We start from the raw sequence: 17,657 nt of genomic DNA on the forward strand, positions 1-17,657 counted from the left end.
AAAATAAAATAACACATTCACGACAAACACAAACCTACTTAATTCCGTGTACACACGCCTAAAGACAGACGACAGAAATTGAATTTTTGACGTTCGCGGGAAAAACAAACGTCATACGTAACCTCTCAAATGACGAACTTCCCAGTTAACTAAAACAACCGGAAGTTAATTGTCTAGTGCTCCGTGATTATATACATCACCTACGTGTCCCTAGTGGATCGATATGGTCTACCATGACCTTCAGTGGCAGGCAGACAGGTTCCACGGTGAGGCGTTCTTTTCTAATGACACTGGAAAAATTCTACCGACTATGTAAACAGAACAACAGACTAACAATTTCGTGCTTTATCTAAGCACTTTGAACGTCAAACTTCACTAAAAACGTAAATCTTCGAGTCACAAAGTCGGCCGCTTGTATCAGGCCGCGAGACAGTACGTGTTATTTGATATCGCCTGACTGTAGGTCATTACAATTACATTTTTTAAAGCTTTGGACTTACACAATCTCTGTTTTTTGTTTTTGTTGTTGTTGTTGTTTTTTTAAATTTTCCTTACGATAGCGTGCTCATCAATTTAAACCTTTCGATTTTGTACCTTGATTGCTACGATGATAATGGCCATCGCTAGAAACTTGACAGTTTTCTCAACTCGAACTCGGAAAAAGTTGTTTCCCGTCCCTTAATCAAACAATTAATCGGCCATTCTTTGAGATCCCGAATTCTCGACAAGACAGAGGCGGCGTACCCTCGGAGATTCAAGAAATCTACCAGCTAACTGAATGGGTTTTATAAAGCAAAAAAAGAAAGAAAGAAAGAAAGAAAGAAAGAAAGAAAGATAGAAAGGAAGGAAAAGAATACAGTGTCATATACTTTAGGTGTTTTCCTGGTCAATGAAACCAATATTCAAGCTACATGTAGTTCGTCACTGCTGACAGGTACAGCTAAAACAAAGGGCTTCGATCTTGCTCACGTAAGGCTGCTTACGATGAACGGAGATATCGCTGATATCAATGCTAAAAAATAAGCAAATATCCTTCAGCAATGAAATGGAAAAGCTCTTTAACTTGGACTTTGCTGCCATTTCACAAAGATTGTACGCATTATATGTGATAGGGCGTCTAAGCGCCAGTTCCTTTAAAGCCGCATTCGACAGCTCTTGGATTCTTGCTTCACTTGCAGCGGCCTCCAAGTCGTCATCAGACTGTTCCTCGTCATCCTGGAGGGTCTTTTTCGCAGCCAGTCGGGAAAAGAAGGCAGCTATTTGATTTGCTGTAAGGAAATCGTCGCTTGTAAACAGGCGGTTACCACTCGCATCTTTGGCGCTTACCATCGCACGGGTCTGCTTTCTGTCCTGATTGTTCCCCCAGTTTAAATTTGACAGTAAGATAGGCCTTCTGGCTGGAAGTAAATCTCTTTCGTGGAGCACCAGCCCTTAGTGCCCAGCCCATTGGTACTTTCTGCACGAATCTGGTATGATGTCAGGTCTACTGTTTGCCATAACCTCTGGTACTGAAGGGGTCTCTCCCTCCAGTTTCTCTCCATACACCTTAACAGCTCTGTCTGTTAAGGTCTCGCGCTCTAGAGCTCGCTCGTGTTTACCACAATCTAAGTGTCGCTGCATTGAAGAATACCTTAGGAATGTCCGTGTGTGGTATCGCGCTTAAAAAATGCAAACAACGGTAATTTTAAATTCTGGATTTAAAACTTTTTCCCGGAAATAAAAAAATAGGGGATAAGAAGGAAAGAAAATAAGAGCGTATTGGTAACCGAGCCTCCTTTCGAGTGACATGTTATTGCGTGACACCATCGCAAAAAACGAACGTCAATGATTCACTTCATCTGTCAGGATGCTCTGGCTCGTTCTATAAAAAACAAACTTCCGTTCTTATTGTGAAAGGAAGACTTGTAAAATGTGAGTGTTCCAAGCTGAAATATGGTTTTAACTGTCCAGCAATGCGACGTTTCCGGCAGGAACCTTCGTGAGATGTTTTCATTGTAATTTGGTATACACCGCCTGTAGTGCTGTACTATCGAAGCTGTTGTCAAGTCTCTTTATAACAAGATTGAGGCAAGGAACCAATCTTAGAAAGGTGTTTTTCGCCAGGTGAGCTTAAGAAATCCAGTTTACAATCTAGTATAGGTCAAAGCGATAAGATTTTGTTGGAATTATGGCTTCGATAATAAAAAGCCTAATTGGATTATCTGCGGTTGTTTACATGGCGGCATTGCGATTTGCACGAAATAGACCGGGCTACTTCTTCCCAGTAATTAAGAGCCCCAAATTAATTTTTATATCCATGGAAAGAACATTCTTTCCACTTTGTAAAAATGCTCATCTCAAGTGATTCCGAGTTATACCAGGTAGGAAAAATTTTTATTGAAAAACTGCTCCAAAATGAAATTTTTAATCAATCAAATTTTGGCAATTTTCAAATATTCGCCAATAATTCATAGTTATGTCAACAAGCCCGTTATTAGATTCAAATCATTTTTTAATACCTCGTATACAAATAGGTAAAATTCAGAAAGACTTGCTTTCTTTTGCGCTTTTGAGGAATAAAGGTTTTGTTGCCCTACTCGTCGACTTCATTTCGGCCATTTTATGGCGGTTGGGGCTCGATACAGTGTTTGGTGATTTTCTAGAAAATAAAAACAGCTCTGAACAAAAAAATTATACCACGTTTACAGACTTACCCTAAGGTATCTCTGAGCGAAATATGAGGATAGTGATTTTTCCGATCATGTGCCACCTCCCACGCGGTGATAAAAAAAAATTCGCTCTTAAGGCAACTAACATGAAATAAATACTGAAAATTCAAAAATCTCAACTAAAAATTCAAATATTCAATGAAATTTATTTACATGCTTAACTCAGGTTTACATGTAGAATATTTTTGATTGTATATCAACATCAACAAGTAATAATATAAGGATGGAATTTGATTTCTTTTTCTTTTCTTATCCTCAATTACAGCTATTCATAAGAAATATTCCTAATCAATCATTAAATTTGGTTTGACACAAATTGTGAATAAATCTGTTAATGCTTTTCCATAAAATACAATAACTTGAATTATATTTACTGCAATAAATTCTGTCAGTCAAAAAATAATCTTCAAATGAATCATTTAATTTTGGATGATGATTCAAATGGTATTTAACCCCTTTAAGCTGTCAAGCAGCACTTTCATGTTCTACTGTTTGTTTTTATGGATTCTGCACATTGGAATTCAAAGATTTCTTCTCAATTTTGACCTAGCACTCTTGGGAGTGAAGGGGTTAATTACAGTTAAATAAAAATGATTTTTTAAATTAAAATCTTATTGTAACTGTAACAATAAATTAGCATGGAGTTATCCTAAACTGCAGACTTAGCTGCTGTTTGTTTTTTTTCCTGGGCTCGCAGCTTTCTCTGTTGGCCTTGAATGAGGTTGTCTAAAAGAAGCCTTTCCATTTTCTATCTGGATTTCATTGCATAAAAAAATTAGCTCAGACAAGGCCTTAGATAGCTATAAGGAAAAGGGCATTCATTGGAATCCTAATTTAACAAAGTGCAATGGGATTGGGAATTATCTGTTTTACTGAATGATTTTTATATTGGAGTTAGCACATCTCTTCCTTAGATTTACTAAAAAAGGGCTGAACACATTATTTTGTTTTTATCGAGGAGGGCTTATTTATGTAATCAGGTTTGGTAAATCACAGTTTGTATTATGAATCTAGAATGTTCCAAAACGTAACCAATTAAAGGTAATCTTGAAACCTTACTGATAGATTTATTTCATTGTAAAGTGTAAACTTGAAAAACGGCGGCATACAAGTGACCGTTTGATTCTCAGAATCATTCGAGTTTCTGTTGCGCTGAGCTTTATGTAAGCTTAATTCAAGCCGTTATATCTATTCTTTGGTAAGATTTTGATCACGTAACGAATATCGCAATTTTTACACACCACAAACTTTCAAAATCGTAGCTCTATAAATGGCCACTCGACTCTAAATTCGTCGCTCATTTTACTTGCAAATTTTCGGATATTGTGTAACGCCATTGCACAATTTATTAAAGGCACGGTTACATAGGTCAAGTAAAGCATTTTGGGATTCAAGATGGAGGACGAAGGGGCTAGAAACTACGGTTGACGGTCGACTAAAAACATGGCGTTTTCCCGAAATTTTTTTTGGGTTTTAAAAATGGCGTCACATTGAGAACTATTTAGCAGTATTTGGGCCGTTTTTCCACCAAGTTTGGAACCGATTTAGTGGCTTCAATGGCTCCTATTTTTGCACTATAAATGAAGTTTAGCATGTGAACAAACCAGTTCGATCTGGAAGAACATTCCTGTGAACCCGTGAAGTGGGTTGATTTTCGACGATTTATGCTACCTTCGGACAGTTATTAAGAAAATGTATGGCGGAGTGCGAGGATTTCTACGTCCATCAAAAATTGCTTCGGGAACCGCTTTAACACATGCAAATGCCCACAGAGCACGCAGCGAAAGGTTGTACATATAATCCACTTTATTTTGCGATCTGGAAGAACTTGTCTCCTCTGGCGGTTGTAACACAGGAGCAATTATTAAAAGAAGGTTAGCTGAAAGCGCACTGTTTTCCTTGTAGTGATTTTGCGACTCGTTTGTAACCTAAGACCGAGTTCGACATCGATGCGCGTGCGTGGCGGCCATGCTGTCACGGATTTCTGGCCATGTCTTGTTCGTACCAGTCGATATGTCAACTGTTGTCCCGTCTTTTAACTCCACGGCGCCAACGACTTTCTTTTCACTTAAAACACTCACGCTGTTCTCGTTTTCCCATTGAACCACAATAAAACCCATCTTTAGAAACATTATATTAAGCAAAACAGTGGAGAAAAGAAATAACATGACGTATGAGCGATCAACCGTTGAAAAGTACATTCAAAGATGAGCGCGAAATGGAGTCTTCTTTGTTTCCGATTACGGACATATCACGTGGATCTTTTGGGAATGGTCATCGGCTAGCAAAGAGAATCCACTGGTTTGCCCGATTGCAGTTTCAAGAGAAGCGCACAAGTTTATACTGATTTCTCTGACCGCCCGTCCCTTGGATCCATGTTCTGATAATGATATAAATAGCGATGTGGGCTCGTTCTATTAGAAATAATCGACAAGAATTGATCGTATCACAAATGCACGATTTGTGGCCGGAAGTTGTCGAGCATGACAGGACGGATAATGCATGCACTGTAAGTACCTCCCGTTGTTCCATACAAAGCCTTAGAAAAGTTTTCTAAGGCTTTGTATGGAACAACGGGAGGTACTTACAGTCCACGCGTTTTTCCGTCCTGTCATGAAACAAAGACTCAAAACCCACTCTGAGCAAGCTTGGTTGCCGTGCTGATCGATTTGTTCATCAGTTAAATATGACTCAAGCGACGATCCGGGCAATAAAAAGTGGAGATTCGATGCTAAAGGCAAGCCTTCGCGTTCAACTCTTTGACAAAGAAAGAAACTTAAACGGAAACTTGACAGCTACAATAATGCAGACGTCGGCCTGACGTTTTCAATTTTGAACCCTTCTTTATCTCGTAAGCACAGTAACTGTGACTTATATTTTGAATTCCAGTGTATGTAGTGAAGATATGATTGTTGCAAGTACCAAACAGCGGCCTTAAAATTATATTTTGTAATAAAGAACAACAATACATTGTTAGTTAAGCTTGAATTCATAAATAAAATAGGAATAAAATATGACTGATTATTACACTACGCGTCTAGTTGCTGTTTAAATATTATGGGTCTAGGATACTTTGGAGAAAATCGAATTAAAATAGACTATTTAATACATATTTTGCAATGGAATGGAATCCACCTCAAAACATAGAAATAAAACAGTCTATTTTAAACCTATTTTGTAATCACTCAACATTCTCTTTGACGAAATGGGATTGTGATAGCCTATTTTTTCATATTTTCCAAATGGCCATAGCATGTCCTATCAGCAAAAACTATATATAAAACAGACTATTTTATCACTATTTTACTGATGTAGGAAATAAAATAGGATTAAACTAGTCTGTTTTTCTGGTTATTTTTCCACTTGTTTAGAGAAAATAGAAATAAAATACATCACCTTGTTCAATCTTGCTTTAAAATAGGTTTGAAATAGAGGTAAAACAATTAAAATAGAGGCTCTATTTTCCCCATCAGGTAAAATAGGAATAAAATATAAGTCTAATAGAATAAAATAGTATAAAAATAGATGTGATAGCATTAAAATAGACATAAAATATAAATAAAATAGGATTGTTTTTGCAAGGGCTAACTTCATCATCACACTCAATGCAAGGATGAATGCCCATTTTGATCAGTTCGTATTCCTATTGTAGCTAGCTTTACCCTCTTCATATATACTTTGATCGAATCAAAATATACATGCGACCGCCAGAGGAAACAGAGCACAACTCCATAATTTTTGCCTATTCTGATCCTAAGGGAAATAATGCTATCAGACTACTATTGTGAAAAAAGTCACAAGCATAAACAATAGACTGTTATCTTAAAAATATCACACCTACCTTACGCAAGGCAACAAGTTAATTTTATTTGTATGTTACTCGTTTTACCTTTTACCGACTTATTGAACGCAGTGTTTCTTGTACTCCGGGTGAGAAACCGTTGACGGATGTTGAACGGAAGCGGCAAACCTCTCTTCGACGACTTCCGATTGTGGAAGGTGTGAACAGTCTAAAGGAAGCTTTCGATCGCCATTTGCACTACTCGCTCGTCAAGGACAGAAACGTAGCAACGAAACCCGACTAATTCGCTTCTTTGGTGCACACAGTGGAGGATAAATTGATTAGAGAGAGGATTCGAACACAAAAAGGTTGTTTCGAGAAAGATCCTAAGGTTTTGTAGTGCTTTAAAGTGGCCTTTTCATTTTGGCCGGTACTAAATTTTGCTAACATACATATTTAAAAATATATTTGCAACTCAAGTTATTTAGAAGTGCAGATAATTATTTTCAAGGTGAAGGAATTTTTATTTCTTTCAAAAATGATTGTTGTAGTGTATTGCGTTACATAGCGTTACCGCTGTAACGAAACTTCCTATTCCTCAATGGTGCCGTAAATCTACTTTTATAAGTAAAAGTAAGATAGCTAATCAAGAGTATTGTATAGTAAATATACAGTCTTCATTATTAAATAGAGGACAGTTGAATCAGAGGAATGAGAGGAGTCTCTTGACATATAAATACTCCACAATCGTCTTGTGATTTTGTTTGACGAAAGTTCAACCTACGGCTTTTTAACAGCAACTATTTCCTTTTACAGTAGAAATCGTGAAACACTGATTCTGGAATTGCTTTTCCAACCACTGTGTATGTTGAATTGAAGCCAGGCCACAATTTCAAAGCTTACCTTCCAACGGCATTTTTTGTTCTATATCGATTGCTTTTGTGCTTGGAGGGTTTTGTAAAGATTATAGGCCGTCAAAAATTGTGCAGGTATTTGCGGTTGCGAGAGCACAACCGTGACAGAAAATGCGGTGTTATTTTGTATAAAATGTTGGCAGACATCAAATTGATTTCAACTGGTCAAGTTCAGTTGACCCACTAATCCACGACATTGTAAGAATTAACATTTTCATTAAGGCACTCTGCTTTAATTAGTGTCTTTATTTGTGGTAATTGAACATGTTTTTATACATTACTATGTTTTTAACTGATCAGTTGGGACATTTTTACTCAATAATTACTGTAGGATGTCAATATTATGCAGGAAACCTCAATCACCTAGTACCGGTTTCCAAAATAATAGAAATTCTGTTTGATTAGGATCAAGGCAGAGGAGATAGTGTTTATACTTGATGACATTCCAGGACATCTGTTAGATGTTTTAATATCCAGTCATTTACCAAAGATTTAAATATTAAGTCGCAACAATGACTCCTAGATTTCCACCCCTCTTTTAACCCTTCCACGATCAGATTGTTCCTCTCCACTCTAGCTGCTACACATTTCCTTGTGAATAAGGTATGGGAATTTGGTGTTAGATCAAGATAACAACTTCTACCTGATAAATTTGAGTATTTGCATTACCTGTTTGCTGGATAGTGAGTGGATATTGTAGGGAGAAGTTTCTGGCTAATCACTTCAGTGAGTTAAAGGGTTAAAGGAATTTTAGGGTTAGTGGGTTACCTGAAAACATGAGAATCAGCTGAATTTGATGTTTTTGGTCATTTTCTTAATTTTGCACATAATCAATCCATATTTCAAAAAGACAACAAGTAGTATTAATGATCTTAAAGGAAAAGAACTAAAAAATCAAAGAGTGATTTTCTAGTATACAGTTTCCAATCATGTAGATAGCTTTTTGTCAAATATTTCCGTCATAGGAACACAAAATTTTGTAGTGAATAGCACCAATTGCATGTTAAATAATTAAAATGTTCTTTGATTGAGCCACATAAAACCAAACCTAAAGCAATTCTGTTTCTTATCCCGTGAAAAAATGTTATTTTAGAATGAGATCTAAACTTGCTAGGTTATTACATGTACCCCTAACAAAAAAAAGCATGTCTGCATGTCAAAGGTCTCTAAAAGCACAGTTGTAATATTATTTTCTCGTCATTTTTATCAAAACCATTGCTGGGTTGGCTGCTACAGGAGTGGGGAAATCATCAGAAATGTTTTCCTCATCTTTCTCCCAAGATCTCATTTAGTGATTCTCTTTACTGTATGTAATACAATTCTCATGATATTAGTTTAGAGAATTTGGTATTGGATCAAATAATCATCCTTTTTTTATATTTTTGTTTATTCTCATTATTAAATGTTTGCTTGGTGTTGTATTGAAATGCTGTCTTAGCCACTTATGGGAGTTCATAGAGGTAACAACATGATTTCAACGACAATTTGATGATGAGGAGAACAAGTGCTTATTTACACTAAAATACACATTAAGAACTCTTGTTACTTGTTAATAATTTGCATGAAAAACACATCTCAGAAAGTCAAGATAGATGTAATTATAGCAGCATGCGCTATTTGTCATTAGTACTCATGAAACAACTTTGCAATTGTGCTCAACTTTGCATTTGTGTTACATGGAAAATGCACTTGTTTTCAGCCAATTGGATGCGCATAACTTTTTTCATGTTTGTTGTTAATGGGTCAATAAGATACAGGGAAAAATTACTCAGTTCTAATTGGTTAAGATAAAGGCAGTTTTCAGGTAATTCAAAGCAGTGCAAGAAGCAAAAGAGGCAAGAAACCAGACTGAACAATTCCTTGAACCTTTTAGCTGGACTTTGAACTATATCATGTTATATTATTGTTTTGATCGTATGCGGTTGTTTTGACCGAAAGTACGGTTTGAATTAATTATTTTTGCACTTGATGCGTGCGTTTTGCTTCTGCATAATTATGATAAGCTCTCGTATTTTTTCATGCATATTATTAAGATATAATCACACGATTTTCTTGTGCAATTTGGAATAAATAAGTACTTGTAAATTTTTTCAAAGACCACAAATTGCTCTCACCCTACAGGCTCGTGATATTTTGTTAGTCTTTGAAAAAATATTACTCATGCCTATTTATTCCAAATTGCACTTCAATTGGTTTGGATCCCCCCTTCCAGGTACAGAAATGTATCTACAACTTTTCCCTGCTGCCGAAGTTTGATTTAATAACGCAGCACCTTATCGTTAACTCTAGAGGTGGGGAAAATGAACACCACCCACTTACTAATGCATTTTCCTCCAAAATACTTCTGCAGATTCAGTGTCAGTTGAATTACATTTCTTAATGGTAGAACTAGAAAAAATCAAGTCTAGCTGTTAGCAAATGTTCGGTCAAAAGCGGCCGATTTCTATCGCCTTTACCACCATATTGAAAATAACACTGCCACAGTGTAATACCTATTACTCCAAATTTCCTTTTTTGAAGCACAGCTCAACAGGTTCCACCCGCTTTCTATGTTTTGTTTACCTTCAGCTACGTATTATCCAAACTTACCTATTTTGAAGCACACCTCAACATGTTCGATTTGATACATGTTCGTCACGCAACAACTTCCTTCTTTTGCTGTTGTGCGTTGCATTTGCGATATTTTTCTTTATGCTTTCGCTTTGAATTATGACCGATACTCAAGAAAGTGTCGTGGTAAATCAAACTACTAATGGTCAGAGATTTGGATTCATAAGGAGATTAGTCAACAGCTATATATTGCACCTGAATGGTCTTTATACAGAACCATCGCGGCACTGGTTGTTGTAGGAGCGGCTCTGTACCATTATCAAGCTATCAATTTACTAGAAGCTCGCTTCGAAACAGCTGTGGAGAAAATGCTTGATAAAAGGGAACAAGATTCCAAAGCTTTCATGAAGGAGGTTATCCAAAAGTTTGAGACTAATATGGTTGGAAAGTTCGATGTGCTCAACACGACTGTTAGGTAGGTAATGTAAAGTTCAAAATTAAAGCGTCAGGTGTTCCACTATAGTAAGCATCACTAGTAGAAGTCCAATTTGAATGAAGACATCCAAATTCGCAGTAAACATAGCAATAGGTAGCTATAAATTTTAATCATGTAGAATGTATTTTTATTTGATAGAACTTAATTCCATTCGATTTGAGGCGAAAATATTTTTGGGTATTTGTTCGCAGACATTATCTTCGATTACCTATTCCGAGTAGAGAACAGTTTTCCGAAAGCGACGACGGAAGAAAACTTTGATGCGCTTTATGTAACCCGGCCCGGCCGAAACTTGTAGATATGGTCGAGGTCGCATTTGAGTCAAATCTATGTCGGAACCCATACAAAATTCTCCGAAAATTTGATACCGTAAACGGAAGAACCAAAATTATTAGTACCTTTCTAGGGTCGTACTTCCATAAATATACAAATAAGCACTATCATGTAAATCATTGATCTGCTTTGAATTGCAGATTTTCCGCCAAAAAAAGACATAGTCGAGCAATTTAAAGAATATGCGAAAAAAAATTACCTTGAAAGCAACACAGACTGGTTGAGTGTCGGGCAAAATTTGAATAATACCAGCGCAAACAACTCGATAAAATGTAGTGTTCCGCTCAAAATGCTCGTTACTGGTGGTCAGAGATGTCCCGTTCGGTTACTGAAGCATTATCTTCATAGACGTCCTCAAGAGCTACGAGATAAAGGTACTTACCGCACCATAATCGAAAACCCAAAAATAAATGTGAGGTACATGAAGCAGTGGCTCGGCGTAAACAGCATCGATAATATGATGAAAAGCGTTGTAAAGAGAACACCTCTCTAGAAAAGCAAGAAGAAATTGATCAGCCACACCACAAGGAAGATTGTTGCGAAGAAGCTTAGGCAGCAAGCGTCGAAAGGCAGTCGATAATCTAGGTGACTTGGCACGCAAGCGCAATATTTCTTTAAGATTTCGACGAAAATAACGCAAGCAAACGGCAACTATTAGCATGCCTCAGGCTCCATAGCCAGCCGCTTCTAGCAGTTTCCCAGGTGTATCAGGAATGTGGCCTTTTCCTGCAGCTTCTTCGACATGTGAACAGGTGAACACAAGAGACCTTAATTTTACAACTGTCAAGCCACATTTAACGTGATTCAGGGGCAAGATACAGTTCACGAAAGTCGGTAGATCAGAATGCTATCCACTGCGGCCGATTGGGATCAAACCATTTTCTGACGATCGTTACTGCTGCTTCAAACACTCACTTTTCAGTTCATGAGTGTAAGCTTACATTTTTTCTGAGAACTAAGAAACTTTCAAAAACTTTATGCTTGATTTGACATGTGGTAACCTTATATTTTTGATCGGTTTAAAAAAAACATGCGAGCAAAGACGTAAGGCATGCAAACTAGCGCGATGGAATAAGTTTGTTGAGTATATGATAGATAAAACATCGTGTAAACCTTTTCGTGTAGTTCGTGATTTATGGTCATTTGTGATGTTTGGAGAGTTTTGAAATTTGCAATCGCCCAAGGCTCGTGCACATTTGAATACTTTTCTGGACATCACTCGTGCCCATATATCAGGAAATACAATCAAGTCCATATGATTTCCTATGTATACCCGACAATTCCACAGGAGTACTTAAGGGTTATTGAAACAATCCTCAATTTCCTGGGCCCGAGATTAAAGAAACGAGACTCACAATTCAGGAATTGTTTACTACAAGAGAAAGTTGTTGCTCGGGATTGTACCTTTTGGCCCATGGAGAATTATAAAGGCACTTTACCACCGCTAGCTGAACCGCACAAAATCCACTGATAAATACAACGTACCGCACCAAACTTCTTTGGGAACGCATTCTTCTTTATTATTGTATTATACCGTGAAACTAAAAATTGATTTGAGAAATTAAGGACACGCAAATAGTTTAAGGAATGCTTCAGGTAAATCAAACTTACTTTATTGCCGGATCTGGCAAGAGTTGATATCGATTGAACCTTTCCTTCCTTTCCTCTACTAATTTCTTTCCTTTCCTACAAGAATGGCTTCGGTAACCTTGATGGCGAGTTTTGGCTGGGACTGGAAAAAATACACCGCTTGACAAAATCCTCGAGCAAGCTTCAAGTCGATTTGGAAGATTTTGGCGCCAAAACTTCTTACGCCGAGTACGACATATTTGTAGTAGGGACTGATAGAAAAAAGTACCAGTTGAGCGTTGGAAAATATTCGGGTAAACTGTTTGAAGCAAATAAAAGTAATTGTTTTAATTTAACCAGTTCTATTTAGTTGTTTTACGAACGGCTTAAATGTTTTTTGGTCATTTGTATAAGTGCAGTTTGGAGAACTTCATAGGCATTATCTATGAAGACTCGGAATTGATATTTACTTTTCAAAACTTTGACTCAGTTTTCTCGACCAAGAGCAACAGTAATTTGTGTCTTTGCTTCTTAGGTAAGGCTGGATCATATGACGTCTTTGTGAATATCTCACGGGAGCTAATTTCGAGTTTTACTTTACTCTAGGAACAGCTGGCGGCTTCCTTACTCAACATTACGGCAATCCCTTTTCAACTTAAGATCGGGGTCATGACAGCCATAGCAGTAACTGTGCTGAGAAATATAAAGGAGGCTGGTGGCATATTGACTGTTATTACTCAAACCTGAATGGTGTCTATCGTCATGGAGAGGACTCAGCTACTACTTTTGGAGTCAGATGGAATAGCTGGAAGTCTATGAAGAGGGCTGAGGTGAAAATCAGACCAGTGGAGGTTTAAAGCATATATACTAGCTCACTAAAAGAAATAAATTTAAAAGGAATTTCGACCTGACTTGACCCTATTAATTAGTCCTAACGAAGACGCGGTGTCTCTTCCCCCTCCCCCCCCCTCTCCCCCCTCTCCTCCTCTCCCTCCTCTCCCCTTTCTCCCCCTCCCCCCCACCGCATTTCATTTTTGGCACACAGCTCCTTTTATTTGTGCAACGAGATTTTTGAGAATCAAAAGTAAGTCATCACTTTCATTGAGTCTGTTACCTGGTTCCATTCAAGGTCAAGTTTGAGCGAGACTTTGGCGAGGTTTGTCTGACCTTTTGCCTTTCTCCCAGGCAAGGTTTCGTGCCGAAAAAAACTTTTTTATTCGGCCCTTTGCTTACGATACTCAGTCAGGCCTAAGCTTTCTTTGGTTTCATGGGTATATATTGTATTTTCGAGATCTAGCGTGGTCATACTTTATGCTCGAATAGAGATATCATATACAATGTTTAGTCTGAAAGGCTCTTTGATGGGGGAGGGAGTAGATGAAAAAATCGACGCTCCTACAATAACATTATACCCAAAATTATGTCGGTATAATGCATCTAACCTAAGCTTTAAAACTTGACAGGTCTGATTTTCATCTCAGCTCAGCTCTCCTTGCAGAGTAATGGTAACTTTTCCGGTGATACTAGTTGACTTCATCAGCATGTGATGAGTGTTTCCCACGATGATAGTAACCGTTGAGGTTTGAGCTATGACAGGCCAAGTACTACAAAGCTCCTTTAAGTTCCTTAGCACAGTTACCGTCATAGCTGTCATTAGGGACCTTACGATCCGACAACGGCGACGGCGACGGCGACGGCAACGTGAGAAGTCTGGGTCGAGCGGGGCCACGTCGTGTTGGCGTTCCCGCCAAAATTGAGATTACGAATTTTACGAGCGAGAACGTTGACGACGGTCATTGATGTTTATCGTGTTTAAGTCAACGAAAGTTTTTTAGAAAGCCATGCCAAAGTTCCGTGACACTATTCTCCTGGCTCATGCTTCCCGTTTGATTAACGCTGAAGAATTCGTGCTTCTCTACGATTTACACAAGCCTAAAAATCCGGATTTACCGTACACTAACTACGAGTGTTTCGATCTCGACAAGATGACCGATGATGAATGTAAAACTGAGTTTAGATTTTACAAGAATGACATTTACAACTTGGCAGAGGTGTTTACTTTACCGGATCGGATCGTTTGCTACAATGGTGTAAATGTCGACATGGTTGAGGCATTGTGCATTTTTCTTAAAAGATTTGCCTATCCCTGTAGATACGTAGACATGATACCCAGATTTGGAAGGCCAGAACCACAATTGTGTATGATCTCAAATGCTGTTATGAACAAGATGTATCAAACATGGAACCGACTTCTCAATGATTTGAACCAGGATTGGTTAAGACCCGATCATTTAGAGGAGTTTGCCGTTGCAGTTCACAACAGGGGAGCTGCTCTTTACAACTGTTGGGGGTTTGTTGACGGTACTGTGAGGCCCATATGCCGACCAGGACAAAACCAAAAGTGCTTATACAATGGTCACAAAAAAGTCCATGCTATAAAGTTTCAATCTATCGCAGCACCCAGTGGCCTTATTGCCAACCTGTTTGGGCCTGTCGAGGGAAAGAGACATGACAGTGGGATGTTAGCTAGATCTGGAGTGTTAAACCAATTGCAACGATTTTCAGTGGACACAAATGGGAACCCCCTGTGTATTTATGGAGATCCGGCATATCCTCTTCGACTACATCTGCAAGGACCTTTTCGAGGGGCTGGACTAACTCCCATACAGTCTGCATGGAATGAATCTATGAGTGAAGTCAGAGTTTCTGTTGAATGGATTTTTGGTGATATAATAAATTATTTTAAATTTCTGGATTTCAAAAAAAACTTGAAAATAAGTTTAAGTGCTGTTGGCAAAATGTATGTGACATGTGCCCTTCTTCACAATGCTCGAGTTTGTTGTTACGGATCCACCACATCAGACTACTTTGATGTTTCTCCCCCAGAAATTGGGGATTATTTTCACTAAGTCTGCCAAACAGGTTTTACAAAAGTTACATAACACTTTTCCTTTCGAAAATTGAACTGCTTTTTAATAAAAAAAATTATGCAATCGAGAAAGGCTAACATATTGGAATTAAAGTGAAATAAATGCCACCAAAACAAACTATTAAATGAGAACAAATAATGGTGAGCATGTTTACAGAGAGTAATGCAATTCTATAGTTGGATAAGCCCTATTGCCTTGATAAAGGCTCAGCCCCAGTTTTGATACTGGCATAACATCAATTCGGCGACTTTCAAAGGTTGGCAAAATTAAGCAACATTTCCTTTACAACTATATATGTAAACAAGTAGTTATTATTATAAATCTTTAATTTTTAACTTCCTTGAAAATGTTCAAGTTAATAAAAATGTGAACTCTTTGTGCATTTAAATGACCTCTTGCAGAGATTGACCAGCATCACTTCCCAGCAAACTTTTTCATTAGTTCCATAAGTGCAAGGGTTTGTTGTTGGTGCTGTTGCATCATGTTTGCATTCATTTGCATAAACTGCTGCATTTGCTGCTGCTGAAGCTGCTGGGTATCTCTAGTTTGCTTGTTCATCATATCCAATTGCTGTTGTCTTCCTTCCTGCTCCTTTGCTTGCAGTGCTAACTCTTGCCTTTTTATCTCCAATTCATCACGTTTTAAAGTAGCTTCTACTTCTGCCCTATCCTTCAGGTAAGCCAGAGTGCTTGCACCACTAGCTCTGCCCTTTTTCGGTCTTGCTCCTTGCTGTTCATCGGCATTCCTTTTGGCACTATCTTTAAAAGTTTCCAATGATCTCTTCCGCATTTCCTCTGCTTTCTTTGCTTCTTCTTCCTGCTTTTGTTTTGTTTGATCTGTGATTTTGTCAGACTCATCAAAGAGTTCAATGGTTTCATCTAACAGTTGATCTAGTTCCTTGTCCTCTTCAGGGGCAATACCCGAGGCTCTGTCTTCTTCCCTGACTTTTTTCCTTCTTTTCTTTTCCATTGTTGAATAGTGGTCACGAACAGACCGTTGAGTAACACGGAATTGGGGATAAGGAATAGCATTTAAGGATACTGCCAGCTTTTCCCAATCATCTCCTCTCTCACTAGTTCCTTTCTTGTGCAGCCATGGCTGCAAAAGCATCAATTCCCTCAACATAAGCAATTCGTGTTCTTCATTCCATTTCATTGATTGACTGAAAGTGCAGTGCAACAAAAATTACTTCATGAGGAAGAAGTATCAGTATATCAGCAAAATTTGCTAACAATAAAATTATCATTGTATCTGAGATTTACTAGCACTTGGTCCTAATCATGATCAAAGTTTTTAAAACAAATAACATAACTTGCTTTGGGTGGTATTAACTAGATCATCATAATATTAGACAATATCTTTGTTTTCTTTAGTCCTCCAATAAATTAGCTGAACTTGTTGACAGATAAAGAAATGATCATGAGAATACATGATGGCTATCCTTTGCCTTCCAAATGAGGGAAACATACAATTAAGGTTGGAAGGACGCTTTCAAATGAAGACAGTCATGAATTACTAAAAAAATGTGTAGCATTTGGAGCAAAATATTGGGCAATCAATAAAGTTTGGATTTTGTAAAATAATTCTTATTTAATTAGGAAACAGTGGAAATTATGTGAACGTCTCTGTTTTGTATTTGTTTTTGATTCAGTTATAAATAAAGCAATATTTGCGGTATCGGAATTCGTCGATATAACTGTTCAACCCAGCCAGTGAGTTCCTTGTAAAATAAGGTTAATCTACGATTATAAATGAAAATTAGCTCAATGAAAGTATTTATACACTTTGCATCGGTCGAATCTAGTACCGCTGCCGACAAAATCTCTCTACTATTTCCTAGTAAACCCAAAATAAAATTAAGCTTAATTGTTCTCTTTTTTTGATCGAGAAAAAAGTTGGAAAGTAAGTGATAAGGAAGCTCAGTGATAGCGAGTGAAGTACAATCACAAACAAATACAAAGCAAAATAAGTCAATTCTCTCTCCATTCAGTTTGTGGTCGTATACTAAAGACTCCACGCTCTGTTCGTTTCGGATATTTCAAACAAACTAGTATTCTTTAAATTTAGTCGCAAAGTCTCGTTTTTACCTTGATTCCTTTGCCATAGTTGGGTTTTAATTTCCACGTTTTCGCACAACGTCAAACAAGGCTTCTAAACGTCCGCGCGTGAAGGGACACCGCCGTCTCAGAAATCTACTCATGCGCAGTACGTAACCGGAAGTAAAAAAGTCCCACGTCGCCGTCGCCGTTGTCGGATCGTAAGGTCCCTATTGTCCTGATCCTTGGTTGTGAAGGGATAGCCATGGTGTTGAGTAAATGAGTCACAGCAGCTCCTGTCAGGGGGTGTATTTTGTCCAGTCCAAGCCAAAGCTCGCCA

The 17,657-nt window shown here is 37.9% G+C and overlaps 3 protein-coding genes and 1 pseudogene across 3 annotated transcripts in view; 2 read left to right on the top strand and 2 right to left on the bottom strand.

Annotated features, from left to right (window-relative positions):
* LOC113685195 (uncharacterized) overlaps positions 1-17,657 on the bottom strand; it is a 298,180-nt gene that overhangs the window by 88,979 nt on the left and 191,544 nt on the right. The gene's annotated exons all lie outside the window — the stretch shown is intronic.
* LOC149042470 (uncharacterized) lies at positions 11,072-13,208 on the top strand (annotated as a pseudogene).
* Positions 14,009-17,448, top strand: LOC149042471 (uncharacterized). The gene has a single exon (XM_089213327.1). It carries the CDS (start codon positions 14,193-14,195, stop codon positions 15,258-15,260), a length of 1,068 nt encoding a protein of 355 aa, XP_089069453.1. The 5' UTR covers positions 14,009-14,192; the 3' UTR covers positions 15,261-17,448.
* On the bottom strand, positions 15,297-17,548 carry LOC149042472 (uncharacterized). The gene is made up of 2 exons (XM_089213336.1): positions 17,369-17,548; positions 15,297-16,443 (listed from the first exon to the last, which is right to left on the bottom strand). The coding sequence occupies exons 1-2, from the start codon at positions 17,383-17,385 to the stop codon at positions 15,696-15,698; spliced, it is 765 nt and encodes a 254-aa protein (XP_089069462.1). The 5' UTR covers positions 17,386-17,548; the 3' UTR covers positions 15,297-15,695.

Source organism: Pocillopora damicornis, chromosome 7 (assembly GCF_964200805.1).
Source record: "Pocillopora damicornis chromosome 7, jaPocDami1.2, whole genome shotgun sequence".
In the NCBI taxonomy this organism is placed as follows: Eukaryota; Metazoa; Cnidaria; class Anthozoa; order Scleractinia; family Pocilloporidae; genus Pocillopora; species Pocillopora damicornis.